At 42.9% G+C, this 14,116-nt stretch overlaps 2 protein-coding genes across 3 annotated transcripts; both read right to left on the bottom strand.

The window, feature by feature from the left end:
- Positions 1-222: 222 nt before the first annotated feature.
- LOC108604505 (ankyrin repeat and SAM domain-containing protein 1A) lies at positions 223-7,794 on the bottom strand. 2 transcript variants are annotated; one of them, XM_017994003.1, is made up of 11 exons: positions 7,434-7,794; positions 5,043-5,932; positions 4,308-4,608; positions 3,809-4,242; positions 3,527-3,749; positions 2,187-3,150; positions 1,920-2,131; positions 1,391-1,862; positions 1,146-1,304; positions 960-1,091; positions 223-903 (listed from the first exon to the last, which is right to left on the bottom strand). In XM_017994003.1, the coding sequence occupies exons 2-11, from the start codon at positions 5,920-5,922 to the stop codon at positions 715-717; spliced, it is 3,966 nt and encodes a 1,321-aa protein (XP_017849492.1). In that variant the 5' UTR covers positions 5,923-5,932; positions 7,434-7,794; the 3' UTR covers positions 223-714. The 2 variants fall into 2 exon arrangements, with proteins under 2 accessions (XP_017849492.1, XP_017849493.1); XM_017994004.1 differs by having other exon boundaries at positions 768-903; positions 956-1,091.
- Positions 7,795-10,343: 2,549 nt separating this feature from the next.
- LOC108601479 (kunitz-type serine protease inhibitor PPTI) lies at positions 10,344-10,940 on the bottom strand. The gene is made up of 2 exons (XM_017989378.1): positions 10,859-10,940; positions 10,344-10,801 (listed from the first exon to the last, which is right to left on the bottom strand). The coding sequence occupies exons 1-2, from the start codon at positions 10,938-10,940 to the stop codon at positions 10,539-10,541; spliced, it is 345 nt and encodes a 114-aa protein (XP_017844867.1). The 3' UTR covers positions 10,344-10,538.
- Between the last annotated feature and the right edge of the window lie 3,176 nt (positions 10,941-14,116).

Genomic DNA, 14,116 nt, shown 5'->3' with positions numbered 1-14,116 from the left:
TCATCAAATCAAAATCAAATAATGCAAATAACAAAACTAAACTAGTTAAATAATATATGTATGTTAATTTTGATCTTAAACAAAGACAATTAATTTTGTATATATATTTTGTAAGCATTTGATTTGCTTATAACTTCTATGCGTTGTATTCAAAATTTGATTAGATTCGTTTAGTTTCTTGTATAATTAATTATGCTTATTAAAATTATATAACAACACGCATTTATTCCCATATAATATATATAGTTTAGTATATATGTAGCCGATTTGCCAGATATGCATTCTCATTGCATTCAACATTATACATATAGTAATGTGCCAATAAATCTTTCGTTATCGTTATAATTTGCTAAATAAATGCAATAGGCATTTCCATTTTGTATATAATATTATGAAAAATGTTCAAATGCTGCTCGAATTTGTATTATTGAATCTCATTTGCGCTATTGTTGATTGTTAAAAAATTGTGCCTTTTATGTTAAAAGTCTTTTTGTTCAATATTTTGTTTGTAGTTGGCTTTTTGTATAAAAACATTCAAATGCATCAAGACTAGGATTGTATATGTTATATACCAAAAGCTGCTGCCTAGAGCTTAAACAGCGCCCCATAGTTGGTCAGGCAGAACAATTTGTTGCACAGACGTCGACTGCGCTGCGATATGCTTGCCAGTGCCTCGGCTTGTGTTTGGGCCAGTCTGCTGACCGGCTCCTGGCTCTATTTGTTGTCCACGCCGCCGCCGCTGCCATCGACGCAGCCAGTGCTGTTGCCGCCGCAAAACTCGCCCTGCAGCATCCCATTGTCCAGCAGCAGAGCGGGCGTTGTGGCAATGCCATCGCGCAGCGCCAGCTGATAGGCCACCTCAAAGGCCTGACCCAGCGTCAAAATAATCTCGCTGGCCAAATCCTGCAAGCGTCACAAAATTAATAAACAATTAAGTCTGTTATATAACGTATACGCACTGTGCTCTGCACTTGAAAAACATGACAATAGTGCAGCTCCTCCTCCTTGGTAATGTAGGCAAAGTGACGCAGATCCTCGCCATCCTGGCAGGCGCAGTTTATGTTTTGTATCTCATGCTCGCATATAATGTTCTGATAAAAATAAATTGTAAGCAATTGATAAGCAATGTAAGCTACGCTTTTTACCTTTCCCTCCACATCTATGAACTCCACACCACGGTGGCTTATGGCCAGCGTTAATGCAGCTGCGCATCTGGGCGGCTCACTGGCAGCTCTGAGCTTTTGTATAGACTTCTTGGTGGACTCAGTGCCACGCAGTTCTTTCACAACCGTTGAGCCAAGGTACTAAACACAAATCAGACAATTGCTTATGAGCTTAAGTATGTGTGTGTGTGTGTGTGTGTGTGTGTGTGTGTGTGGATGTGACTTACCTGAACCTCGTATTTAATATGCTCATTGAGCAGCGTTTGGGCCGAGTGGCGCCATTGTGTGCTGCGCAGATTGGCGGGCAGGCCAAGCAGCAGCTCGGAGGGTGCTCGTATTTTGAGTGGTGCAGCTGTAACGTTGGCTGCCTTTTGTGCAGGTGGTGCTGGTGGCGGCGGTGCTGGGCGATTCTTGCGATAGCCAGTAATTGAATTGCGATGCGTTACAGCATTTGTGTTGGGCTGACTGGAGGTGCTGGCGGCCGCCTCCCTATTGCCATTGCCATTCGTTGTCATTCTGTTTGTTTCGTTGCTTTCACCCAGCGGTGTCTTTTGCGATTTACCCTCGCGCATTTGCCTTATGTACGCCAAGGACTGCAAAATGCGTCTGCGATGTCCCAGCTTGTTAATCTCCAGCACGGTTTGCAGCTCCACATCCCAGACGCCACAGACGCTATCAATGGTGTTGTACAAATGTTTGCTAAGAGCAGCAGCCAGTTAAGTTTAATTTCATTTGCTTATTGTGCTTGTAACTTACTTAAAGAACTCCAAATATTCGGGCAAAGCAATGCTTTGTAGCCATTGCTGCAGGCTTGCCACGCCCGGCTGCTTGTTCTCCTGCTGCGTTCGCATTGCTACCTGCGGCAAAAACTCCGCTGGCGGTAAAGTCTCTACAAAGCGCAGCAGCTTGGCTGCATCGCGTTCCGGTATATGCAGCAAAGGTATATCCGGCTGTTCAAACACTTTATGCTGTTCAGAGCATAAATATTAATCTATATAGTGTCGCATTTATTTATAAACTTACCACAAACTTGTAGTTATCATAGCCATTCTCAAAGAGTATGCGCTCCAGATGCAGCAGTCCGGCATTGCGTAGGCGCAGCGCCAGCTCACGACGCTCCGCTGGCACTTCCAGATCCTCAAAGTCCAGCTCAATGTCATGCGTGGGCGTTATGTTGGTATTGAGTATGCCGCTGCCAAAGTTTTCAATAATCTCTGAGATTTTCTTGCGTGCCTCCTCCGCATTAAAGGGACTTAGTAGATTTAAAGGATTGCGTGTTATAGATTTGCCGCTGGGCGACTTTGCAGGCGACTTGGCTGGTGACTTAGCTGGCGACTTAGCAGGTGACTTTAGCGCTATTTTATGCTCTCCATTGCCGTTTGTCTCCAGCTTCTCCTCCACAATTTGTTGCGTGGGCGTTGTGGGCGGCTTGATAAACTTGCGCTCCGGCAGCTGCGGCTTGCTGGCAATCGGTGGACGCACACGTGGCGCCGACTCGATCAGCTGCAGCTGTGGCATTTGCTTCGGCTCAGCTGGCTGACTGGCGCCTTTGAGCAAACCCGCAAACGGCACATCGCTGACAAACTCCTCCACATAGTCGGTGGAATGCGAGAGACTGTGATCCGAACAGCTAATGCTAGAGCTCAGCGAGCCCGAAGAAGGCGCCGGACAACGTGGCACCACCGTCACCGTATCATCGTAGTCATAGCCAGGCGTGCTCAGCGTCGGCAGCAGTTTCGATGGCGAGGAGCCTGTCTCAATCATCAGCTGCTGCGCTGCCTGCAGCTGCAACAGCGCTGAGCGTCGCTTATACTCCTGACTCAGCGGACGTATGCGCTCGTGAATGGTGCGCTCCGCTTGGCTGGAGCTGGGTGGTGGATGATCCGGCGTCGGTGGTTGCTTGTAGTGTGTGGGACTGCTGGGCAGCTGCTGCTTGGCATCGCAGTTTTGCTCAGTGCTCTCGCATTTGTCAGCCACGCTTAAGGAACTTTGGAAATAGTAAAAGACATTTTTGATTAATACAAGCAACAACAAACTAAATTAAATTATTATATAAATACCATACACCAAATGTAAAAGTAAAACTAAATATTTGTTAAAAAGTTTTATAATTAAACAAATTTTATTGAGCATAAGTCAAACTTTATATCACAAGAAAAGTTTTTAACAATTCAGTACATTTCATAAATAACAGAATGGCAAATATAATAAAAAGCACTAAAATGACTTTTGAAAAGTATAAGTTAACAAATATTTTGTTGAGCTTAAATCAAAATTTGTTTGACAAAAGAATTCGCATGCAATTAAGAATATTAATTGAATAATTTGATTTAAATTAATTTAATATTATTAACAGTACTCACCAGCTATTGCGATTACGCTTGAGCTTGCGATTGGGATTGTATGACTTGAGTGTGGCGCTCTCGCAGTTCTTAAGCAGCTCCTTGGAGAGTTTGGTTGAAGCGCTGCGCTGAGCTGGCACTGGACGCTTCGCAGCCGCTGAAGCTGGAGATTCTCCACTTGAGTTTGGCACGCTTGTCTCGCTGTTCAACTCAGAGCTGCTGCATTGACGATCCAGCATGTCATCTGTGTTAACAACAACAACAACATAAGCAAGAGTTGGATTAAGACTGTGCTAAACTTACTGCTGGAGCTTAGACTCATGCCACCGTCCGTGTTGGAGCGAGTGCTTTGCCTGGCGCTGGCGTAGAGACGATCGCTGCGTTGCCGTTCGCGCAGTTGCGTCTCATCGAAGCTCATGCCGCCGACGCTGCCGTGACTCTGATGGGAATAGGGACTATCGTTGGCGCTGGTAGCGGCACGACGCACGCCCTGTGCGCTCGCAGCTTGACTGGAGGCCGAGCTATAGCTGAACTGCTGACCCGCTGCTGCGTGTGTGGGTGAAATGTTAATGTTGCGACGTGGTGGCTTCTTGGGCGGAGCACTGGGCGCAAAGGTGCTCATATGCAGCGGCTGCGTGCCACCGCCAGTGGAGCAGCGCGAGCGTGGCGACACTGAGGCAGGCTCAAAGCTGCTCAGCGAGGACGAAGGACTCACGCTATAGACGCCGCCCATATCGCTGCAAATTAGACAGCAAAGGCAAGTTAAACTTGTGGCTTATGTTTAGGCACTTGTGGCACTTACCTCTGTATGTGCAACGGCGAATGCGCATTGTGTTCATGATAATATCTATCGTCGGGTTGTAGTGCGCTGTCCAGCGACTTGCCGCCGTTATAGGGACCGCCATTGCCGGCGCTGAGCCGCTGCTTGCTGTAGCCGGATTGCTGCATGGAGTGCGAGTGGTTAAGCAAATGGTTATTGGAGTTGAGATGGTAATGATTGTGCTGCGACTGAGTTTGCTTGCTGCCACGCCCGGTGGCCGCTGAGCCATGCTGACGATAAATGACCTCATCGACCTCATCGGTGTCCATTTCATGGCGAAAATCTATAAGAAATATAACATTTAATATTTAAGAATGACTATTTCTAAATTTTCTTAAGCAAAAATAAATGTTGTTAGATTAAATTTATAATAAAAACTTAAAGTATGACTATGACAACAAATTTTACAAACTTAGAATGCCAGCTGTGCATTGATTCTCAATATAATATCACATTAGTAAGCCAAATGGAAACTTTAAATATTTTATTTTTGATTATTGCAACGATTTGATTGGAATTTTGATTACAACTCAAACAATTTCATGAATCAGCCTATTATTATTGTTGAAATTCAATTATGAAGCAATTATTAATGCCTATTATACAGCTGCAGTGCTATAAATTTCTTAATAAAAGCAGCTCTGCATGAGTTTAGTTTAATCATAGCGCTGCTGACTTATGCATTTCAACATAGACCTATATATTACGCATACGTACTGTTGATGACTGCAATAATATGCTTAGTCACATGCGGTGGAAACTCGCGCAGAATGTCCAGCGCTGTGCGTTCCTCATTATCTGTGGCAGCCAGATCGATGCCAGCGCGCAGCAGCGTACGCACCACATTCTCCTTGCCACAAAGCGCTGCCTCATGCAGCGCCGTACCCGAGGGCGTTAGCAGATTGACACTAACGCCAGCTGAGAGCAGCACTTCCACCACGTTCTTGTGACCATTGCGACTGGCCAGATGCAGACAGGTGTGCGGAAAGATGTGACGCGTGGGCGATGCTGGCGAGGCACGATGATTGCTTTGCGCCGACAGCGCCTCTGTGCTGAGATGCGCTATCAGCTCCGGATGTGCGCGTATGAGCATCTGCACCGCCTGCAGACGACCATACTGCGCCGCCAGATCCAACGGTGTCTCGCCGCGTGAGTTGCGCATATTGGGATTGGCGCCATGTGCCAGCAGCAGCGCCAACGCACCCGTGTGTCCATGCTGAGCGGCGCAGTGCAGCGGCGTTTCCTGCTCTGCTGTCTGCAGATTTGCATTGGCCGGACGATACGGCTGCGTTAGCAGCTGGCGCACAATTTCCGTTTCGCCTGCCCAGGCGGCCAGATGCAGCGGCGAGGAGCCGCGTGAGTCGGGCAAGTTGGGCGACGCCTCATGCGCCAGCAGCAGTCGCACTATATCCTCATGGCCATTGAGACAGGCATGATGCAGCGCCGAGTAGCCGCCGCTATCCTGCACATTGACGCCAGTGCCACGCCGCAGACTGGCCAATGGACCCGCGCGCTTGCCCTTGGCTGTCAGCACCTTCTCAATGTGACCGATGTTGCCATTACGCGCCGCCTCCAGAAACTCCTGATCCTTGCCCATTTTGTTTTAGCTGTAATTGCAATTGGGTACATAAGTCAAGTTGTGAACGCGGCAAATGTATTTATGAGTCTAAAGTGTGCTTCATTAAAATGCCGTCAGCCTTTGTGGCCACCAGCTTTTAGCTCTAATGACTTGGCTTGCCAGCAACCCCAAAACTGAACCACATTAAGCGCTGACGACGAAAAGGAAAAACGTTAACAGCCCAGGCGCTAAAGCACTCATGAGGGATTGACGTCGAGGCAGAGTCAACATCTTTCGCTTGATGAAGTGCGTTTAAATACAGTTAAGAGTGTTTGATGTGTCAAGAGCACAGTGGCTGCAAAACGTAGCTTGCCGCATATTAAATTATAATTATAAATTCAAAAGTGCTGCAATATTTAAGCTCCTAACATTTTAACAGAGCTGTAATAAAATGTGCTGAATGAATAGGTTTGAAATTCAATTCTTGCACTATTTTTAACAATCTGTATTTAAATTAAGGAATTATAAATTCTATTTAAATTTTGTTTGTCTGCAGTTGTTTGAATTTGATTGCTCTTTAGTCAATTTAAGCATTCAATTACATGCAGGCATAGCATTAATGTTGTAATTGAATTTATGCTGAATTTGATTTAATGCGGCCATTGTACGCAACGTTAGTCTGTCTGCCCATTGGGGGCGATGGGAGCTTTGCTGTCACTTGGGCCTCAATGAGATAAATACAAGAGACTGCAACAGATAATCACCTGCTTAAACACGCACACACACACATAGACACACACACATACGTATATTTTTATTGTGCTACTAGCAAATTCAACAAAAGGTAGGTTAGGCACGTCCTGGAGAAGCAGCGCACAAGCGAGCCAGCGCCAAAAAGAGAGAGAGAGAGAGTGAGAGCGTGAGCGTATGTATGTGTGTGTGTGTGCTTGGGAGAGAGCAACGCTTTGGCTTGCATAAAAGAGTCCTGCCGCACCCACCAGCGCCTTTTACAACTTTATACGCAACTTTGACTTGTGTGTGCTTTTTTATGCCTTTGCATGCAAACGTTAAGGCGTGTCTGTCATAGAGAGGGAGCGGGTTGCGGGGTTAACGTTTAGTCCATTTGCAAGCCAGACAAATACATAAAGCAACGGAAATTGAAGCACATTATAAACGACTTGATGCTGTCACAAAAACAACAACAAGAGCAACAACCACAACGAGTTAAGTAAAAAATGTCAATTGGCTGCTTTGCTTATGAGCTTATAGTGGCGTTCATAATTGGGTCAAAGGATATTGACCCCCCCCGCATATGCGGATAAGTCACTTGGCAAATGGCCAGACAACAACAAAAAAAAAAAACTCAATTTAATATGTAACTTGATACAATTTTGGCGTCAGTCTGCCACGCATTTCCGGTTGAAATTTTTGCGAAATAAGTATATCAACAAAATGTAGCAATTAGCATAAGGCGTGGTACACACACACACACACAAAAGCTAATTGCTATAGCATTTTTTAGCTGCACTTTAATACATTTGTTTATCTACCTTGTGTTAGTTTATAGTCGTTTTAGCTGTGTTTAGTTTTGTTGTATACATATGCATAGATATGTATGTATGTATGTGTTTTTGCTGCCTGGTGTGTATCCAAATGCAGCTTGTAACTTTTCACTTCCGTTCGCACATTCAGATTTGGGTTTACACATACGTCTTCACGTTCTTTTTAATTTAATAAATTTCATTTCATTTAGCTGCTGCTGCTGCCTGCCGTGCTGCCCGCGCGTTTAACTTTAACGTCTGTCGTCTGCAGCGTCTCTAGCACTTTTCCCATTTACGAAATGAGTTTGCTACGCCCGCGTTTGAATACCAAGCGCGTACTGACGACAACAACGACAACGACAACGACGACGACGCGGTTTGACGTTGATTTCTCAATGCGACGACACTGAGTGTCTGACTCTGGGCTCTGTAAGTTCCGTAAGAATTTCTACTATATATACATATATATATATTTATTTTTTGCTCTTACACTGCGCGCTCTGGGCGCTCTCTCAACACTTTGCAGCTGCCGTGCGCCGTGCACTTTGCTCTACTGCAATGTAAGCAGCCTTGTCGTAGTAGTAGTAGTAGTCGTCGTAGTATTTGTATGCGTGTGTATCTGCCGCCGCTCAGCTAATGAAAGTTGTAGATACAATAGCAGACAATAAGTTTTTGGCTACGCTCAGCTCAACGCTTTCACTTGATTGTTGTATGCGGGCACAAGAGCGAGCAGCAGCAGCAGCAGTCGCCGCAGTGAGAGCGACAACCATTAGCTATGTGAGAACAAATATAAATTTCGTTTTGTGTTCTGTTTATTTACACTGCCAGCCGTACGCTTTTGTTTACGTATTTTGATGCGCGAAACTCTACGCACACTCTCTCTGCTTCACTCTGAAGAGAGCGAGAGCGCGTATACGCAATGCATGCCAGCCAGGCAGATAACATTTGTCACAATTGTAAAAGATGCCAGTTGAACTGTTGTTAATTGCATGCCAGAGCGCCACAACAGGCACTCGAGCAGCAGTTGCTAAAACAAAAGCAAATATTGTCAACATGTTGTCTAAGTTGTCAGCAATAAAAATACAAATACGAATGTGTGGAATGTAAGGGATTAGTTGACATTGCTATATATAGATAGTATATAAATATATATGCGATCGGTAAATTTATTTAAAGCATAGTAGTGTTGGTCACAGCAACTTTCTTTGGTCCATTATATAAGTATAATTAATTATAATATGAATAACAAAAAGACGCAGAGAATTGATTAAGCTATAAATAATTATATTTAATTGCATTTAAACGATAGCAAAACTAGCTAACATATAAATTTTTTTAAATTATATTTCAATTGCACTTTACCAAAGAAAACTAAATACAAATATTTATTACAAATTGTTGCTCAATTGCAATTGAATAATTCTCATTTAATTTTTAAACGCATTCAAGTGATTGCCAAAATTAATAAACTATAATTTGAAGTCTTGTATTTCAAGTGTCAAAGAAAGTTAAATAAAAATACATACTTACAAATTGTTATGCAGTACCAATTTATATTTAATTTTTATATATTTTTTGTTATTGTACTTCACACTCTTTTGTTTACAGGGTATATAAAAACTCATCACTTTATTGTCTTTGCTTTTCTGAGCGTTTTATTGTTTGATTATCAATGCGCGCGCGCTCTCACCCGCACTAAGAGAGAGCGCAGCGCTTTTGCTCTCTCTCTCTCTTTCGCTTTCCCTCTCTTGATAATTAGACATGCGCCCTGCGCGAGCTTTCTTATCAGCTGCTTGGCTGTCTGGGCCAAAGCTTTGCGTTGAGGTCGTGCGGAGTTTGCGGCTCAGCTGTTATGGCTAAGCGTTTGGCATTTAACCCTAGGTTGGCCCAACAAATGCCAGAACATATATTTTGGGCCATGTTATTGAGCATGAATAATGGCTTGCATGGCTGGGGCAACATGACTCACTTGACCACAGCGCAGTTGTGGGCGGACACATGCAGCTTTTGTTGTGGCATGCCCCATAACAAATAACCAACAAAGCAGGAATAACCAAACATAGCAAAATAGACAAACATTCATACAGACAAACAGACAGACAGACAGACAAAGAGGCTAACACCTACAGTCGATTGCACTGGTTGGTCGACCCACCGCATTGGTGGCGGCGCGATTTGCCACAAATGCCACAAATATGTGTAATTGACTTGAAAATGCGCCAAGCAAATCAATCCAAACGCAAACGCAAACCGCTATCCGCTTTGGCCACTTGAGTCGACCTCAAGTGCAGCGCGTGAACTCATTCTCATTCCTGCAGCCGCCGCCGCCGCCGTTGCCGCCGCGTGATTGATGAATGTTGCATATTTTGGACACAGCGGGACGTTGCCGTCGCCGTCGCCGTTGGCTGCCTCCATTGTGTGGCATTAATGAGACACTGGCCATTTGTTTGGCTGACAATGAACTGGACGCTTAGCCCGCTGTGTTATGCCGAATTGTAATGGGCTGCATTATAAATTGCATGCTTAAAATGTTGCCTGCTGCACTCAATGACGTTTCAACATTTCAATATGCAACGTGCGCGCGCGCGCGTGCGAAATCTGCATGCCACCAAATCAGCTGAACTAATAAAATTTTATTGCAACTCTAACACTATTTTTTTTTTTTTTTTATTTAGCAGAGCGCTGCAATTAGGCGCTGCACATAATGTGGACTAAAGCTTTGCAGCAGCAGCGTTGGGTCTGGGGCAGCTTTAACGCTTTTTATTACCATAAATAATTGTCAACGCTTTGGAAAAGTCAACTGATATACAGTCGGCCCGACTTGGCCTGGCCCAGCCTGCACACACTTAAAAGGCCTGCAAGCCGATGCCGACGATGCCGCACCCCTGACGTCATCATGTGGGTGCAGCGGCAGCAATAATAAAGTCATTAGAATGTGCGCTAGCTTAAAAACCAAACACACAAGATCTAAAGCTCAAATTCTCGACAAGTTAGGGGCGTTTATAGTTTAGTTCCGCTGCATTAGCTACGCAACTTGTTGTTGTTGTTGTGGGCGTTATAACAAACTTCCGCACTAAGCAAATTAGTTTTTTACGACTATATATTGGTTATTGGTTATTCGTCGTCGTTGCCAGGCGTTGTTTCCATCAGCTCATCTTCATTCGAATCGTACGTTTGTGTCGTCTCATTTTCGGTTTTGTCATTTTCGTCTCTTAAATGGCAAAAGTGACGGCAAGTGCCTTCCGAATGAAAACGATTGGGATTGCCACCACAGCCGCCGTATATGAAAGCTCTGCAGCGATTCGAAATAAAGTCATAGCCATGCCTTTCGAATTCTCCATTACAAGGACCCACGTCAACAATCAGTTTGCAAAACCCTGCAAATGAGTTTGCTTTAAATATGAATTGAGTTTTTCTCAAGTAAACTTAAATACGTGGCTGGTTTTCAATTGTAGAATCTGCACTTGCAGTCACAATTACAAGGCAAAGCAACAGGCCAAGGAGTGCGAGCTTCATGTTGCTGCAGCTAATTAACAACTGATTTGAAACATTTTTCAAAATTAGTAACTAAGCCCTAAACTACATTTTGTTTAACAAATTAAAATATGGCTAGCAAATTTTATTCTCACAGAACGTCAACATATTATATAGTTGCTTATTAATAGCTTGGGCACAACAGTTGGGCTAGCTAAGGTTGCACAGTGGCAAGTCAATAAATAAATAAATTGTATCTAATTTAGCAGCATTTTATACTAAGCAAAAATATTTAAAAATTGTTGTAATATAAATATATTTTCTTAATCATTATTGAAGATGAATATCATAAACATCCATATACTTAATTATTATTAGTAAAGTCCCTGCTTCTTTTTTTAATGCATTTTGCTAATGAAATACTAAATGATGAGCTTAGTATATTAGCTTTATTTATTATAAAAATTAAATAGCGGCAGCTCAAATATATAAAATGCAGTAGCTTGAATTCTATTACTAACAATATTAGATTTATTTCTTGTACGAATTGCTAGCTTGCTGAATTTTTGCACCACTGTGCCCTGGCCCTGCTATCATTGTTTGCTGTCTCATCATTGTCGCACGACTCACGACGGTGATAAATAATCATCACTCTGACTGACGGCGTTGACTGACTTTCTGTCTGTCTCTTGGTCTATGTGTCTGCCTGTTTGTTTGTTTGTTGTTTGTGTCTGGCGCACTTGTCCACGTTGCAGTTATAGTTCGCGTCCAAAGAGGCTTCTAATTAAGCTTTGCCTGGCTTTGGTATAGTTAGTCGTAATTGCATTAGAAGTAACGGCACTTGTTGCTGCTGCTGCTGCTGTTTCGTTATTATCGCCATCTCTATGGCTCATTTTGTACTAGCTCATAGGCATTATTGTTAGGAGCTATAGATAGCAACAGTTTGGCAATGACATTTCAATGCATTTATGATGTTTATCTGCGGCTTCATGCAAAGTGCCTGCCTGCCTGCAATGCAATGCAGCTGCCAAATGTGCACCGATTTCGATAAAAACAAAAAATAAATTGTGCACGTTTTGCTTAGGCAGGGCTGCTATTTATTTTATTTGTTATCACAACAACTTCATCATCAGCAGCAGCAGCAACAACTGCAGCAGCCCATTGATCTGTTTGCTTGCCTGATTTTTTGGGCTGCTTAATTGGCCAAGTGATGGTCAAAATAAAAACAAAGGACGCCGCGTTCTTGCAGCTGCAGCCAGCGCGCTGCCTCAGCTTCTACTCATAACTCATTTGGTTTTGTTTAGATTTAGTTTTGGGCTTGGTCGATTAGCATACAATTAGAGCATTGCATATATAAGTATTTATAATATTTTTCTGTGTTTTTGTTTTAGGCAACATTCAAATGCAATATGGCGCAGCTACTATATATAGTCAGCTATTTAAGCAGATTGTTGCTGTTGTTGTTGCTGTGGCTTAGTATTTAGCAATAGCCTAGACAGCCGGCTAGTTTTTTGGAAAGTTTTTTTTTGTTGCTGCAGCTAGCACAAAGTTTACTGCTACACAGCGAGGCATGTTGACCGTTAAGTGCCATTAACCAGGCGATGGCTTTGACTGCAAAATGCAACTGCAACTGCGACAGCGACGGCAGCGGCGACGGCGACGGTTACAGAGTCTCTGCATTGGCATTGGCATTGGCATTGTTGTTGCTGCCGCTTTCCAAGCCAACTTGAAAATGAAGCAGGTGCGCAATTGTCAATTTTCTTGCGGCCTGCTCGCAGAGATATACAGAAAAGCAAAAAAATAACAACAATGCATAACTAAAAAAAAGTCAAACGCTTGCTGCATACGCTTTTGGAATATATAAGTTTAATATATAAAATATATATTGTGATTAATCATAACTGTTAATTAATAATAACTGTTAATATTGTATTGAGAATAGAGTTGACCACTTCTCTACAACTTCCATTTAAACCTTAGAACATATCACGTATAATTCCTTTTAACTAAACTAGCTCTAAGGCATATTATTATGAATTATGATGCGTAATCACAATGATTAGAAATTGAAAATATATAACACCTGGGCATTAGTTTAATTGATGTAAGTATATGTAATAACGACTGTACTCTTATTATTAAAGTGCCAACTTAAATGCAATGTGTCATTTGATTTCTTGACTACTATAATCATCTAGTATATATAAATATTAAGCCAACTCTAGCTATGAAAGCGTATTAGCTCTTCTTTATGCTTTAGCAGCTTCGTTTTTTATCAGTCGCATATCGGCTTGACACAGACATTGTAAGTAGCTTTTGTTGCCTATTGCTGTTGTTGTTGCTGCTGCTGTTGCTGTTATTGTTGCTGGCTGTTATTGCCGTCCAGCCGCGCTGCGACTGTGATTATTATGATTGTCCAGTCAAGCATGGACGCTGCCGCTGCCAATACTGCATATCGATGTTCAAATGCTGCTGCTGGCGGCCAAACTTGCGCTATGATTTATAGCCTTTTTCCTTGCAGTTAGCTAGATTTAGCGACGGCGCTTGTTCTACCAGTTGTTTTTCCATAGATATCTCTCTCTCTCTTCATATATATGAGTTTATATATGCATATCGCGAGCCTGTTTTATTCATATAATAATAATAACTATAATTTGCTTGATTTATGTTTTGGTTTTGTGACATCAATTTGGCATGCGCGCGCAGCCAAAGCTAACTGAATTTGAATTGTGCGCGCGCCGTATGCGGCGTATGCGTAATAAATTGAGAAATTATTTTGTTGCTTTTAATAATTAGTTGAGCAATTGCAACTGTCAAACCGCATTGCATGCCGCTTTCTACAATTGCAGCGGCAACACAAAGCAGCGCAATTATAGCAACTACAACAGCAACAGCAACAATATAAATGCTATCAAAATATCAAATATAATTGCAAAATGTCATTTGCTGGCGCAAGAATCACGCGCTCATAGACAATGCTCGTTAACGCAATGCCAACAATAAATAGCAATAGCTTATAATTTATGTTGGCAGCAGCGACAAGCGATTGCTGCAAATGCGTCTACAAATCTATTGAGTGACAGTTGCAATTGCCGCTGGGCAAAACAGTTGGGATGTCACATAAAGTACGCAAAGTAATTTTCCAGCGCATGCTAATTAAAACTGCCAGCAGGCAGCAGGTGTAAAAAGGGTACAGCACACAGACACAGACACAGACA

This window comes from Drosophila busckii, chromosome 3R, assembly GCF_011750605.1.
Source record: "Drosophila busckii strain San Diego stock center, stock number 13000-0081.31 chromosome 3R, ASM1175060v1, whole genome shotgun sequence".
Taxonomy (NCBI): Eukaryota; Metazoa; Arthropoda; class Insecta; order Diptera; family Drosophilidae; genus Drosophila; species Drosophila busckii.
Note: the sequence above shows the minus strand (reverse complement) of the source record. Positions and strands in the feature narration are given on the sequence as shown.